Source organism: Phocoena sinus, chromosome 20, assembly GCF_008692025.1.
Source record: "Phocoena sinus isolate mPhoSin1 chromosome 20, mPhoSin1.pri, whole genome shotgun sequence".
NCBI lineage: Eukaryota > Metazoa > Chordata > Mammalia > Artiodactyla > Phocoenidae > Phocoena > Phocoena sinus.
Window position 1 is genome coordinate 41777104 of NC_045782.1, and position 14377 is coordinate 41791480.

At 40.8% G+C, this 14377-nt stretch overlaps 2 protein-coding genes across 6 annotated transcripts in view; both read left to right on the forward strand.

The window, feature by feature from the left end:
- Positions 1–580: 580 nt before the first annotated feature.
- LOC116745563 (RAD52 motif-containing protein 1-like) lies at positions 581–11434 on the forward strand. 5 transcript variants are annotated; one of them, XM_032616377.1, is made up of 8 exons: positions 581–694; positions 1075–1254; positions 4281–4403; positions 4779–4947; positions 5899–5997; positions 7644–7733; positions 8918–8931; positions 9206–9286. In XM_032616377.1, the coding sequence occupies exons 1-8, from the start codon at positions 599–601 to the stop codon at positions 9284–9286; spliced, it is 852 nt and encodes a 283-aa protein (XP_032472268.1). In that variant the 5' UTR covers positions 581–598. The 5 variants fall into 5 exon arrangements, with proteins under 5 accessions (XP_032472268.1, XP_032472269.1, XP_032472267.1 ...); XM_032616378.1 differs by lacking the exons at positions 8918–8931; positions 9206–9286 and adding an exon at positions 10922–11434 and having other exon boundaries at positions 7644–7729; XM_032616376.1 differs by lacking the exon at positions 8918–8931 and having other exon boundaries at positions 9162–9286.
- LOC116745559 (leucine-rich repeat-containing protein 37A3-like) overlaps positions 10962–14377 on the forward strand; it is a 36849-nt gene continuing 33433 nt past the window's right edge. The window contains exon 1 of the mRNA XM_032616368.1: positions 10962–10993. The gene's annotated coding sequence lies outside the window, so the exon portion shown is untranslated. The remainder of the gene's footprint in view (positions 10994–14377) is intronic.

Genomic DNA, 14377 nt, shown 5'->3' on the forward strand with positions numbered 1-14377 from the left:
GAAAGTCGTGGTGGGGATGAAGAAATGTGCTCGGTGATTTGGGGGTACTTTAGGAAAATGGACTGGAAACCAGCTTTTTAAGAATTTCATACTAGACTGTTGATGGCTTTAATGTCATACCTTGATTTACATATTTAAGACTCATGCAAACACTCAAGTCGAAGGATTGCATCTTTGGTGGTCATTTCTCACACAGAGTCGGGAAATCTAAGTTTTTAAAGTTCAGTGGATAGTTGGCGCTAACTACTTAGTACTCCAGTCTTCTCTGGGAGTTTGAAGATGAAGCCAGCTGCTGTAAAGATGTCCGCACCATTCGATCCTGTAAACTCACACTTTGGACTCTACGCTAAAAATACACTTGAATAGAAACGCTAAACTCCAAAACTTCTGGGCGCGCGGGTTGCGGAAGGGGAACTAGAGGCAGAGGCAAGCCCGGAGTGGGAGGGGCGAGGGAGAGGTCCGAGCACCGCCCCTGTCCCACTCCCACCCAGCTGGCTCCGCCCCTCAGGCTCCCATTTTTAAAAGGCACGGGCGCGGGCGCGCGTGCGCAGGCGCAGTCCGCTTGCGCCCCGAGCCGCGCACGCGCGGTAACGGTCGAATGGTGGAGTTGGTACCTTTTGCGGTTCCCGTCGCGGGTGACAAAACCTTGCTGGTGTGGGAGCTGAGCTCTGGACCCACGGCCGAGGCCTTGCAAGTGAGCCGAGCCGGGGCGGAGGGAGGGGTGGAGGAAGCTGCCCCGCGCCCCAGTAACTGGGCGGCCCGGGGTACTGCTTCAGCACCTCATCTGCCTGTGGTCTCCGCTGAGAGGAATCTTAGTTCTAGAGCCGACCTGAGCAGTCAGCTCGCCCCCAGAGATTTTTGAGAGATAGTTGCCAACAGACGGCATTGCCTCCTAATGCTTCTCGAAGCTTAGGATTTCAGAGGGAAACTTGTTCATAAAATGAGAAGTGTTTGGAGTTGCGGGCTCACCACAGTTGCCTGTGGCGAAGGGCTCGGGGAATATAAGGGAATGGGCGGTTTGTTTTCCTGGGCGTGAAATTTCCTGCACTTACTTAGCATGCGACCACCCTACAGCATTCTCTGTTCACAGTCTTCTCCCAGTTTGGCCTTCTGTATTCGGTCCGAGTCTTCCCAAAGGCAGCAGTGGCCGGTCCTGGGTTCTATGGCATCATCAAGTTTTATTCAGCAAGGGATGCCCACAGAGCCCAAAAGGCATGCGACCAGAAGCAGCTTTTTCAGACATCTCCAGTGAAGGTGGGTCCAAATGTGGAATTCCTCGCTCTACTGGGATGAAGTGCTGAATTTAAAACTGATAGGCCATCGGGAATTCCCTGGCGGTCCAGTGTTAGGACTCTGCACTTTCACTGCTGAGGGCCCGGGTTCAATCCCTGGTCGGGGAACTAAGATCCCAGCGGGGGCGGTGTGGGTTGGTGGAAAGGCCAGCGTTTGTAGAGCACTGTGGTGTACAGAATGCTCTCAGATTCATTGCTCCACTGATCCCCCAGTTCCCCAGATCTATCTTTCTTTTTTTTAGATGAAGAAACTCGAACTCAGGATGGTTAAGTGACTTACTTAAGGTTCATGACAGTACATGTGGAAACTAGAGGCCAAACCCAAAGTTAACTGATGTTAAACCCCATGTCATATTATGCTGCCCCTTAATTTAAGAAATCTTCACAAGAGTCTTCCTTATATTTACTTTTATGTGGATTTCAAATGTGTGAGGTTGACAAACGTTTTTCATTAATTAATTAATTAATTTTTGGCTGCGTTGGTCTTGTTGCTGCGCGCTGGGTTTCTCTAGTTGCGGCAAGCGGGGATTCCTCTTCCTTGTGGTGTGTGGGCTTCTCATCGCGATGGCTTCTCTCGTTGCGGAGCACGGGTTCTAGGCACACAGGCTTTAGTAGTTGTGGCTTACGGGCTTAGTTGCTCTGCGGCATGTGGGATCTTCCCGGACGAGGGATCGAACCCGTGTCCCCTGCATTGGCAGGCGGACTCTTAACCACTGTGCCACCAGGGACGTCCGGAGCTTGAGGAACTTTTGTCAGATGTAACATAAAGGAGGCCTCATCACCACTCTCAAACTGCCTATTCAGAACTCCCTTCACATTTCAGAAAATGGTTAAAATATTCTTTCATGCATTGTAGAAACCTTATTCCATATTAACATGCCATCCAATTTTACTTCCCCAGAATTAACATTTCATTATGTGCCTCCATTCAGCCACCATTCCTTTTTCAAGGACCTTTTCAATTCCTCTGAATAAGTGAGTGAGGCTTAGATTTCCCAGAACTTTCCCTTTATAATTGTGTGTCTTCTCTGATTGGCTTCTCGCTCTGGCTACTTCCTACTGACCTTGCTGCCTATTCTCACCCATATTTCTTTACTCACTGATTTCACCTTTATTGAATCTGAGAACTCTCCTCAGATGTGACTCCAGGTACACTACCTCCCACTTCTGTACCCTGTTTACCACCCTCTTCAATCCTGGCTGTACTCCCTGGGATTGAAATGATTTTGTGTCAGGCATTCTTTTGTTTGCAGACCCTGCGACCATTTCACATAACCACTCAGATATTACAGATGGTCCTGGAAAGACTATGAAACAGTTATTTGGTGTCAGTTTTGAGTAATGAGTTCTTTTCTTATATTGGACATGAAGACCATTCCATAAGCTTAGGTTCTGAGATTTTCACAGCATAAGGCTCGGCACTGATAGAATGTTCTACAAGTCACTATAGAGTTGAGAGGAAAGGGCATTCGTATTAGATTTCCTTATTTAATGCAGAGCCTTAGTTTACTGCCCACACGCCTGAAATTGTTACCTACTTTAATTATGCGTTCTTTTAAAATTTTATTTATTTGGTTGCACCGGGTCTTAGTTGCAGCAGGCAGGCTCCTTAGTTGTGACTCGCAGTCTCCTTAACTGTGGTGTGCGAACTCTCAGTTGCAGCATGCATGTGAGACATAGTTCACTGACCAGGGATTGAACCAAGGCCCCCTGCATTGGGAGCATGGAGTCTTAACCACTGCACCAGCAGGGAAGTTCCAATTATGAGTTCTTTTATTCATTGGCAGTTATACATACTTCTTATCATTTTTCCCTTGTATTTTTTATAAATACAGAAAAGATAATAACATCTTAAAATAAAATGAAGGAAAGGCCTAATGTATCTGAGTTTTTCTCAGTAGCACGAAGGGATATGTTTGCCAACAAGAACTGTGGCAAGGTTATCCCAGATGTCAACTGTCTCTACTACCCAGGGGCTCAGAGCCCTTCGGCACCTTCCTAATTGTCCAGGACAGCTCCATTATGACTCACTGTACAGGGCCTAGCCTCCCATGTGACACAACATTTAAAAAGTAGTCTTCATTTCTCCTTCCCAGCAGGCAGCTTCAGTTGGAGAAAATAATTTCATTTTCTTAATGTACTCATTCATTCACTCAGTCAACAGACCAGCACTCCACTATTATATGCCAAGACCTATGCTTGTTTCTGGTAACAGTGAAAGAATAATATACGGTTCCTTCAAGCACTTAAGGAGCTCATAAACTAGTGAGGGGGAAGATGCACAAACAAATCAAAGAATTAACAATGCTTTGACTTTCTTTGTATTTGAATTTTTATGACTATATTTATATACTACACGCTGTTCAAAATGGAAATAGACATTTAAGAAAGAACTAGTGATGTAAAAACTCCACAGTAATATGTAAGTCATTGAGAGAGTTAAGACTGGAAATATTGGCACTCTTAAAGAAGTTTGTTAATGCAGATGAATCTCTAATTCTTTTGGTTGCTTTATTTACATTTAGAGAGGTATACGTATTCGTCTTCTAACAGGGGTTAGTAACTTGGAGAGGGGGTGCTACAGATTAAGGTCCTAATTCAGTGGCAGGTCCATCTTATCTCCTCTTCAGCTCATATTCTCAAGCAGGAGCTACAGGATGAGATGACTAAAACCGTTCACTTCCTTTGCTTACCTCCAGCCCCATAATAGGCTTCTGCTGGGTTTCCTTGGTTGGTTTCATCATCACTTTCACCACCAGAGGTCAGGGAACCTTCCAGTTAATCAGGGGCCCTGGAAATGATGCAGGAAAGTACTGACCTAAAAATAATAAATAACATTTATTTAGGGCTCACTGTGAACTTATTGCTTAAAATGAGCTACTTAATCTTCACAGCCCCTCTATGAAATTGGTATTGATAAATATCAGGTATATCCAAAATAAGTCTCTATGTAGGGTTGTGATATTTTTAGGTCTTTTATGGCTTTAGGTTCCTCTCGGCACCGGACATAAGGCGGTTCAACATAATACGCCTGCCCTAAACAGCTCCAGATGCCAAGAATTGGCAAATTACTACTTTGGTTTCAATGGGTGGTCAAAAAGGATCATCAAGGTAAACTCTGTAGACTTTCTTTGACTAACGAGACTCCTTTCATCATTGAATTCCTAGACTTTAGAGAGAAGAATAGAACAGGGCTATGGGGAGGAGATGTGAGAGGCTTCCACATGGAAGTATCTGAGCATTGGCCTGCCACCTAGAATTAGTGATAATCTCAATGATATGGACGGTGGTGTCCCTAATTTTCTCCAGTATTTGTATGGTATATAATAAAAAATATTTGACCATATCTAATCATTCATTTGCAAGTCTCACTTGATTTTGAAGCTATAGTATACCTAAACTATTACCTGGGATTGCTGGAGTTTAGTTTTTATTTCTAACAACAGAATATTTTGAAGTCTAGCCTTTAATTCAAAATCCTAACAGCTTCAGGATCTTTCTAACCTTGAAGAAAAGGAAAAGGAAGATATTGTGACACCACTTCAGAAGCAAAGCCTGAAGTTGTTTTGTGCTTTAGAGGTGGTATTGCCCTCCCACGAGTGCAGGAGTCCCGAAGTTGGCATGGCTGAGGAACCTTTGGATAAGTTAGAGGAAGGTCTGTTATCCAATATGTGTGTGTATGGGGAGGTGAGGGAGTGGGATTTCTCTTTTTTCCTTTCTTTCTGAAATTCAACTTTTCAGATACATCGTCACCATAGCTAAGCAAGTAAAGCCCTGGGCAGAATTTCTCTGCCTGACAATATAGGTTTTTATCTTAGGCAATACCTGACAGCACCTTAAACTTTAGAATTTTAGAACTGACTGCCTGCCAAGAAGCTTAGGAGGAGGGAAAATGAGTTAGTTTTTGTGTTTTTTTGGTTAATAATTTGTTATGTGCTAAAATAGTCCTTCAAATACGGATGTCTTCTGGCGTTGAGTTATCCCAACAAAATCATTGTCTAAAGATTGAAATAAACTCTTGTGTAAATGTTCAGTCCTTTGCCTCTTATAGAAGGGCCTGAGCGGAAAATGTAGATCCCTAGAAAGGGGATTCCGATTGGTACTGAGTTTTTTCCTAGAATCCATGGCACTTGGGCTTAGGGTTTTAAGTCAGAGGCAGGGCTGTTAGCGAATGGAGTGGAGGAGGCTCCACCATCCACCTGAGTGGGTGATGGTTGAGGAGAGGCCAGATCATCTGCACTACCACCAAATCTATCTCACTGTATGAATCCAGCCCTTCACGCACAGGAGAGCAGGGTCTGTAGCAGTGTAGCCTCAGCTTGTCCACTTGAAATCTGTGTGTCATATGCGATTTGTGCCACGTTCTTGGTTTGCATTTCCCATCGAGTATTTTAGGAACTTCCAGAATAGATCTGAGCAGTAAAAATGTGCCAAGCCAGGGTATACCTACAGCAGAGACATTCAACTGCACCCCAGGGTTGTGCCTGCCCTAATCACTAAGATAATGATCTGAGAATCACAGATGCATTTTTAGTTTTAAACATATAAGCTAGAAATCAGTTATTCAGACAGGCATTTTAAATTCATCTGTTTTGGTTGGATTTAGGGTCATTATCATTCCTTATGAAAAGGAAGGTAACCCAGAAGCTTGCTATTCAGAAGGCTATGACAGATGCATTCCAGAAACTGCTGATTGTGGTTTTAGGTAAGACCTTTCTGATTGTCCTTGAAGTACTTCAGTTTCAGTGAGCAAATAAACTTATTTGAAAAGTTAATTGGATGAAAATAATGGTTATCTAAAACATTACGTATTCTTTCATTCACCAGATGCTTTCACAGCAGCAGTCTTAAATTTGTTGTTTGTGGCATTTATGAGAAAAACGACAGCACATATTATTGTCCCCAGTGTTTAGATGTAGAAGGACTTGCCTCAGTTCATACAGAAAGTGTTTGATCCAGTTCTTCCTCAATTGCTTGCTTATCGTACAGAATAGTGTAGTGAGTATAAGCCTTGCACACCTGTGTTTGAGTCCTAACTTTGTCTCTTAGATTTATTTGTTGTTGTTGTTGCAATTTTAGGTTTTTCTAGCCAGAGAAATTTGAAGGTGTTTAATATCTCTAAGCTGCAATTTCTTTATCTGAAAATAGGGTTAGTAATTCAGCTTACCACCTAATGGGGGATATTGTAAGAGTAAATGAGATGATGAATGTGAAAAGCTTAGAACTATGCCTGAAACATAGTAAGCAGACAAAATATATGGACAATTATTATTATCGTTGTTTTCTTGTTGAAAAGTTTATTAAATTATGTTTTTGGAATCAGTTTAATTTCAGTTTTCATTTCTGATGTATTGGGTGAATATGATTGTTATATAATTATTGGCTATGTTTCTGTGAGCCTTGAAAGTGGTCGTGCTACTGAATAGCGTTGATTGTGTTCCCTATTGAGTTATACAGCGGTGAGGATGTCACAGGCTGTGCCCAAAGGAAACTTTATGATTAGTAGATTCCCGGAACAGAATTGCTCCCCTGCTTCACAGCGCTGCAGGCTTAGAGACTGAGAAATCCTAGCTAAGTTTCAGAGACCTTATTTGCTTGTAAGAGTTGACCCTGCATTGGTCTTGGCCTTTCCGCCTGGGCAGTCCTTCCAATGAAGTTTGACTTCCCTGGTCATCAGGCTGAATCTCCACCAGCTGTCAACTCTGGGTAACAACCTTTAAGAACCAAACTAAATGTCTGGGTTGTTTGTCCTTAATATGCCAAGGTACTCCTTATATGTACTCAAAACTCCTTAGACCAAAAAGCCTGGTGGCTGTAGCTTGCCTTGAGGAAAGCTGTATTGTCCAAAGGGTACATGGGCCAGGTTCTGCCAGTCGAGTGTTCAAATGCTCTCTGTCTCTGTCTCCAAAGCTTTGTTCATTGTATCTGGTAGAATTTTGGTCCCAAGGACTAGGCACTTGCCTTGCTTCTAACATGAAGTATCTATTATAGTCCAGTGGTATCTATCCCAGGTTTGAACTCACTTTGACCCCCACCTAATGCCTTCCTATTACGTTGTATTGTGATTGAACATTTTTGTTTCCACAGCTTTTAATTCCTATGTCATTATTCCTTAGTTCTTATTTCTAAGATCATAAAGGTTTTTGAACCAAAGTTGATACTTGTTATATATTTTTTCACAAGTAATTATGATAAAAACGAAAGTGTCAGATGAGGGAACTTCTAGGAAAATGCTCTTATTTTCTGCTTTTGGAAGTCAAAAGAATGTCTAATTATTGGGTGCTACCATTGTATACAGGAAGTTTTAGAACAAGAAACCTTGTGAATTGATCCTTGTTAGTTTTCTTTCAGAAAGTGGTAAAGTAGCTGTGGCATATAGACCCTGTGAAGAGGTCACAGATGCTAGAACCGAAGAGGAACTACAGGATTTCATTCAGGTATGTGGAGATAAAAACTCAAGGGGTACACAGCCAGTGTAGCTGTAATTCAAAACACCCAGCAGGATTTGGAAGACTTTGGCATGTCTACTCAGCTCTGTCATTCTTAAGAAAAGGTGAAACTGTGAAACTGCTTTTGAGGCAGGGAATTTCTAGGACTTTTCCAAGTCCCGAGCCTTGTCTCTGGCCCCTTATTTGAAGTTTGGAGAGCAGGATTGAGGGCTATCAGTGTATGTCTATAGTTGTGGACACAGGAGAAGACACAGGTCTTTTAGAACTCCCCTCAAATAGAATTGCAGGGATTTGGGAATAAAGTAACTATGGCCTTAAGTGTGATTATGCTACAGTGTTTTAAAACTATTCATGCCTTTCAAGTAAGGTATATTACCCAGATCTCAGCATCTCATATATATCTTGTGTTAAATATTTTGCCGAAGAACCTTTCTGTAAACCAATTATATGGATGCCTCGAATTAGGGATTAAGTTGTCAACGTAATTTCTAAAAGATAACATTAATGTACTGCATATAGGATTTTTATTAAAAAGGAGCAAAAAATGTGTTTCATGTCATTGAGAGCTTATTTTCGGGCTAGATATCTGATGATTTAACTCATCCCAATGTTGCAAAGTTTGTTTTGAAGGGAAGAAAGTAGAGAAAGAAAAGGTGGTTATGTTCTGAAAAATGTAAAAATTTTGAAAGTTTTTCCTGTACAAAATAATTATTTTAATTCAATTTAAATCAGTCAAGGAAACTTCAGACGTATCCATGTTTGGGCTTTAAGAAGTCTAGCTTCCTGTGAAATGTGAGAGGAAGGGATTCCGTATTGATACTGAAGATTTCAGAAACCTGATTATAACAACAGATCCATTCCTAAATGAAGCCAATCTTGGAATCAGTTCCATTTAGAAACCATTATGTGCTAGGCACTGGAAATAAGATGAAGCTCCTTCTCTCTTGGAGTTTAGGTGTTAAAGGTGGACCAGACAATTAAAAAGGACTAAAATCAAATAGATTATGAAAAGGCCTGTGAAGAAAGTAAATAGGGTGCTAGTTACAGTAGTTCAAGAAAATTACTTAACATGCTGACTTTAACATTCTAAGTGTCTTCTCCATGTGTGCACACAGGGTTGACCTCTGAAAAGTGACACTGTAGTTTTTTCTAGATTAATGGCTCTGTTGAGACAAGGTGGGGTGTGGGAAGTTTGCCCATGCTAATGTAAAGGGCCATTCACTTGGTTTTAGACTCTCCTTCCCAGAATGAATTGCTCACCTGCCCCAAACCCCTCCTACAGAAGTTCTGGAGTCATCACTGATTCAGTGGTAACCCCTAATAACAGAGTGGTGAATGAATAATGAGACGTGAATACTGAGAGTTTGGAGGAAATGGCAACATTTTCGAATAATTGTAAGGAGTGTTCGCTTCCCGGCAGCCGAATTGGTGCTCATTTTGCTGGTCAGCTACTTTTCTTCTCAGCCGTGTGGCCAAAGGGAGGAAGAATCTCTCTCAGACTTCAGCTGTGAGGAGGAAGAGTTCAGATTGCCAGAATTGGATTAGCACTTTTGAATTTCCCAGAATGCCACGTCCTGTGGTTTCCTCAGGAAGCTCTGCATCCTTTCCAATCCCCCTTGGCCTCTGGGCTGCTGGAGTTTGGGGCCACTCGGGTCTGCAGCCCAAATCCTGCCTCATTGTTTGGGGCCAGGGAGGGCCCGGCAGGAGGTAACTGTCGCCTTTGCAAGGGGAAGGATGGCTTGCGCCCTGGGGACTCTGGGAAAAAGGCCCACTCTGGTGGCGCGGATTGGATCTCCACACGAGCCTAATAAAGGTGGCGTAACTCCATATGTCGTAAATAACGGGTGGGCGGTTAGGCGGGGGAGGGGCGCGCGGTTGTTAACGGTGAGCCCTCGCGTCGCGGCGCTGGCATAACGGTTCCGTTCGGCTCTGAAGGAGGATGTGGCTCCGGCTCCTCACTGGCCTGGGCCGCTGCGTCTGGGAGCCGCCGCATGTCATGTCGTGGCTGCGCCTCTGTGTCACGGCTGCACCCCACGGCTCCTCCTCACATGGCAACGACTGTGGCTTCTAGTCCAGGCAGTTCAGGCTCCGGAGTGGGTCCTGGGCCCCGTCCAGGTGACCCCCAACCCCCCGCGGCTGACAGAGGCTTGGGCAGAATGATGATGGTATAACATGTGGAAATACAGCAGTTGGGAAGCAGAGTCAGTTTGAGGGAGATGAGTTCAGTCTTAGGCATCTTTTATTGGTGAGCATAAAGCAACCAGAAGGCTCTGTTTGAGTGGAAATGTCCATCAGGCAGATGGGCAGACAGGTATCCGTTTTGACTTATTTCTGACTCCCGTGAAAAATGTGCATATAAACTGAATAGTTCCATTGTTGCTGAGGGAAGAGGACAAAGCTAAAGCTAAAGATTCAGTCATCCACTGAGTTAGTGGTTCAAACTGAACCTCAGGCATTTAACAGCTTCTTTTAAACACGTCTAATTCATGGATACATTCTCACTGTTTAAAAAAAGAAATGTCACAGAAGTATATCGGATAAAATGTGAAAATTGCACCCCACCTTCCCTACCACCAATAAGGTAACTCCTGTTACTGTTTTGATGTGTGTCCTTCCTTCCGATCTCTTTCCTTTGCATTTTGTTCCCCTAATGAGGTAATAACTTTACTCCTTGTTCAGTGACTTGTGCTTTTCCCTACGCAATATGTTTAAGAGATATTTTCGTATTAGTCCCTCTAATTTCTAATTGCCTTGCCCGTATCCTTCTAACGCCTGGAGAGATTCTGAGGGCACTGAGCCAAAGCTTTGGTGTTGCCTGCCATAGGATTTCTTAATATTTATTTGCTGATATTGATAAATGTTTGCCATTTTTCTCATTGATTTGTAGGAGTCATTTTAGACACATAAGTGATTTTGGAAAAAAAGTAATTGGCATTTTGTATCCCAGAATTTGGACAGATAGGAAGTTCAGGTTCTGAGGGGATGCCTCATTGTTTGTGCCAGTGGCCTCACGGTATGTTTTTATTACTTGTGCACACTGGGAAGCTGGGCAGCTGTGGGAATTGAAAAGCTGGTCTTTTCTGCATTTGAATATTCCCTACATGGTGGCCATGATTCTTTTCCTTATTCTCTACATTCTTTTCCTACGTATTCAAGCATATGAACTGTGTTTCTTCACAGAAATTTCCAAGGAAACTCTATTTCTTAACTTGATGAAAGTATATGGAAGGCATACCGCTGGGCTGAGAAGCTGTGAGTATACTCTCCCCAAATGTGAATACAAAAAGCTAACTGCATTGTAAGATCCTTCTTGGTCCAGAATTTTGAGGTCAATACCTGTGAGCAAAGGTACTTCCCCTTCCATATCCCAAAGCAACCTAATGATTGAAATTCTGTGTTTATATAAAAAATTAAATTTGGCAGGACCTCTTGAAAATCAGTAAGAGACAATTTAAACTTATTTTCCATTATACAAGTAATACATGATTGTATTCTCAATATATAACAGTGAAATAAGAGGTATAGTGAAAACCCTCCTTTTGCCCTAATCCCGCACCCACTACTTTGAGTTTAGTATTAATCCTTCCAGATCTTTTCCATACGTTTGAGTACATACATATTTACAGATAGCAAAAGAGGTTTGTGTGTTTTTCTTATCATTTTTTACATAATTAACATCCTGAAATTTGATTCCTTCATTTCATGATATGTCTTAGATTTCTTTCCTTCCCAGTACATAGAGGGTTACCCCATTCCTTTAAACTCCTGCCTAGTATTCCATAGTATGAATGTGTTACAGTTTAATAATGCCCCTATTGAAGGATGTTTAGATTATGACGAGTTTTCTTGTTACTTGCATTGCTGCAATGAATATCCTTGCACGTGCATTTTTGTGAGCCTGGTCGTTTATTTCTATAGAATAGTTATCTAGAAATGGGATTGTTGGGGTGAAGACTATTTAGATATAAAATTTTATTTGCCCTCAAAAGAGTTGTGCCAGCTTACCCTGCAGTCACCATGCTGTGATGACATTCATTTCCCCACACCCTTCCACCACTGGAGATTCTCACTTTTTTTTTTTTTTTTGCTAATCTGACAGATGAATAAAAGGGGTCCCGTCTGAATTTGAATTTTCTTATTATTTGTGAAATTAAATATGTTTATATGTTTACTGAACATTTGTATTTTATCCTTGCATTGTCTGTCCTTTGCCCATTTTTCTGTTACTATTTTTTTATTGATTTGTAGTAAAAGTCAGTTTAGATACATAAGTTATTTTGGAAAAAAAACATTCCAAGTAATTTTCATGACAGTCTGTGGTCATATCCTTAGTTCAACTTGAATAGACGTCATAAATGACTTCTGAATTAATAATAAAAGACATAACAGTCAATCTAAAAACTGGTATTATGACCACCCTTAAAGAGATGCCCCCTAAGTCTGATATCTTATTGGTAAGGAAAAAACTGCTAGAACCAAGCCCTTTTTTTAATTTACAGATTTCCTAAATACTACATGTAGTTTATATTTCCCGTGATAGTACCTAACTTGGAGATTTAATTTCCCAATCTTGTAAGAAAAATGAAAGTCTTTTGGCACAAGAAATAGATAACATAATTTCCTCTGGGAGTGGAGGGGGGTGGTAGACTGCGGGACAGAGGTAAGAGAAAAAGTTTGAATTGTGTGCTACATATTTTTGGAATTTTGAGATGTGAATATATATTACATATTTTTAAAAGATAAATTCAAATTAAAAATTAATTTTTAAAAAGCATGTGCTTCGGAGATGATACACTATAACATGAGTCTGGTAAGGTTTGAAGATTTCTAAGTCAGCTTGAGGTTTATACCTTATAAGCAGAGGTTCCTAACTTGAGGTCAGTGGTTCCCCAAAGCAGAATTTCTTAACCTCCCTCCTGCTCCCCGGTGTATAACTCTTTGGCAAGCTGCAGAAGCTTATGTTCTTGGGATAATGTTTTACAATGTATAATAAGTCAAAATATATAGAAAAACAAAGGAAACCAACTATACTGAAATACTTTTCAGAATATTTTTAAAATTAGTGAATAGTAATAAATATGCTTCTCTTAATGCTTTAAATAACAAGATATAGTGGTAGGTCTAATAAATATTATAACTCCAGGGTAGTGATGAGAATAAATGATATTTCGAGGTATCTGCAGCATATACGTGATATGAAGTGACCTGTGATTTCTATTGGGGACCAAATTAACTATGCTGCTGATCTACTGTGGTTCGTTGCCTACATTCATAATGGAAGGAAGTGCTGGTTTTAGTTAGAGATTTGTGAAAACTGAGATGTACTTTTATTTCCCATCCAAGTTTGGCACTCTGCATTCAGTCCTCTCTATTCACAGACCTCTGCCCTAAAAGGATGATCCACAAGTCGAAATTGCGTGCACACTTTTGCGTGTGTTCAAGAAAGTGCAGTTTTTTAGGGAAAAACACCATTGCTTTTATGAAATTCTCAAAGGATTCTTGCCTCAAAAGATTGAGTCACAAATGTAGGGGAGAAAAAAGACATTTCTTTTCCTGTCATTATCCTCCTGAGTGACGATAAATAGATAATTTGTTTTAAATAAAAGTATCTGATAGTTGATAATTTGTCACTTTCTGAATTCATTCAATAAATATTTTTCGAGTATGTACTATATGCCACGAACTGTTTTACATGCTAGGGTTACAGGCCCAAGAATGAAACAGCCCAAGTATCCCAGTTCTCAGGGGGTTTACAAATAAATAGAAATCAGTATATAAGTGTAATAAATAGATAGATCTAATTTCAAGCATTGCTAAGTACTTTGGAGAGAAAGAAAGCAGGGGAAGGAGAGTAAATCAGTTCCAGAAAGGCCTATTGTTTGCATTATATATATAGTTAAATCAGTGAAACAAACAAACCCTGAGCCCTCTCAATTTCCTAGAAGTTTCAGAGGTGGAGAGAAGGATAATTGTCAATAATACAGAATCAAGAATGAATGTGAAATTCAGAAGATTGCCTTAGACCTGAACCCTGGTCAGAAGTTAGACATGGATCTTTCTTAAATGTTAACTTCATGCCTGGTTTTGATATATTCATGGTGTGAGAAAGTTTTAGATCTGGCTTTAACTCTGATTCCCCATAGTTTAAAATTTTTTTCTTCAGTCAAAATGTATATTTGAAGTTCGACAGATTAATGTATTTTATTTCAGTTATTCAGTTATTGCTTATTGGAAGCCCCTTTTTGGGTAATTTTCTGGTGACTGACTCATTCTCAGTCTAAACTTTACTTCTAGGCTGAATTTACCGTTGTTATTTTAAAAATTTCTACCATCCTGTCATCCAAACAACTTCACAGAAAGAAACCCTATTAATTTGAAATACATACTGTTTGGTTACGCCCTGTCCTACCATGATATTCAAACTCCAACCAGTCTGATATGGGCATCAGCCAATCAGAGAAGACAGTGCCATAAAGAGTTGAGGATCGGCCCCATCTCTTTGCAGTACTTACTGAATCCTTGTCAACTTTCAAAGTTATAATTAGTATATATGAGTTCCACTTTTGTGCAGCTTTTTTTCATATACCATCATTTCCTGTAACGTTTGTATATCATTTATGGTATATACATACAGTT

Excerpts from the sequence above, each read along its gene's own strand:
- LOC116745563 (XM_032616376.1), top strand. The coding sequence starts at position 599 with ATGGTGGAGTTGGTACCTTTTGCGGTTCCCGTCGCGGGTGACAAAACC. Across the intron at positions 1,255-4,280 it reads TTCAGACATCTCCAGTGAAG|GTTCCTCTCGGCACCGGACA; the intron begins GTGGGTCCAAAT and ends TTATGGCTTTAG. Across the intron at positions 7,734-9,161 it reads ACAGGATTTCATTCAGGTAT|CCGAATTGGTGCTCATTTTG; the intron begins GTGGAGATAAAA and ends GCTTCCCGGCAG.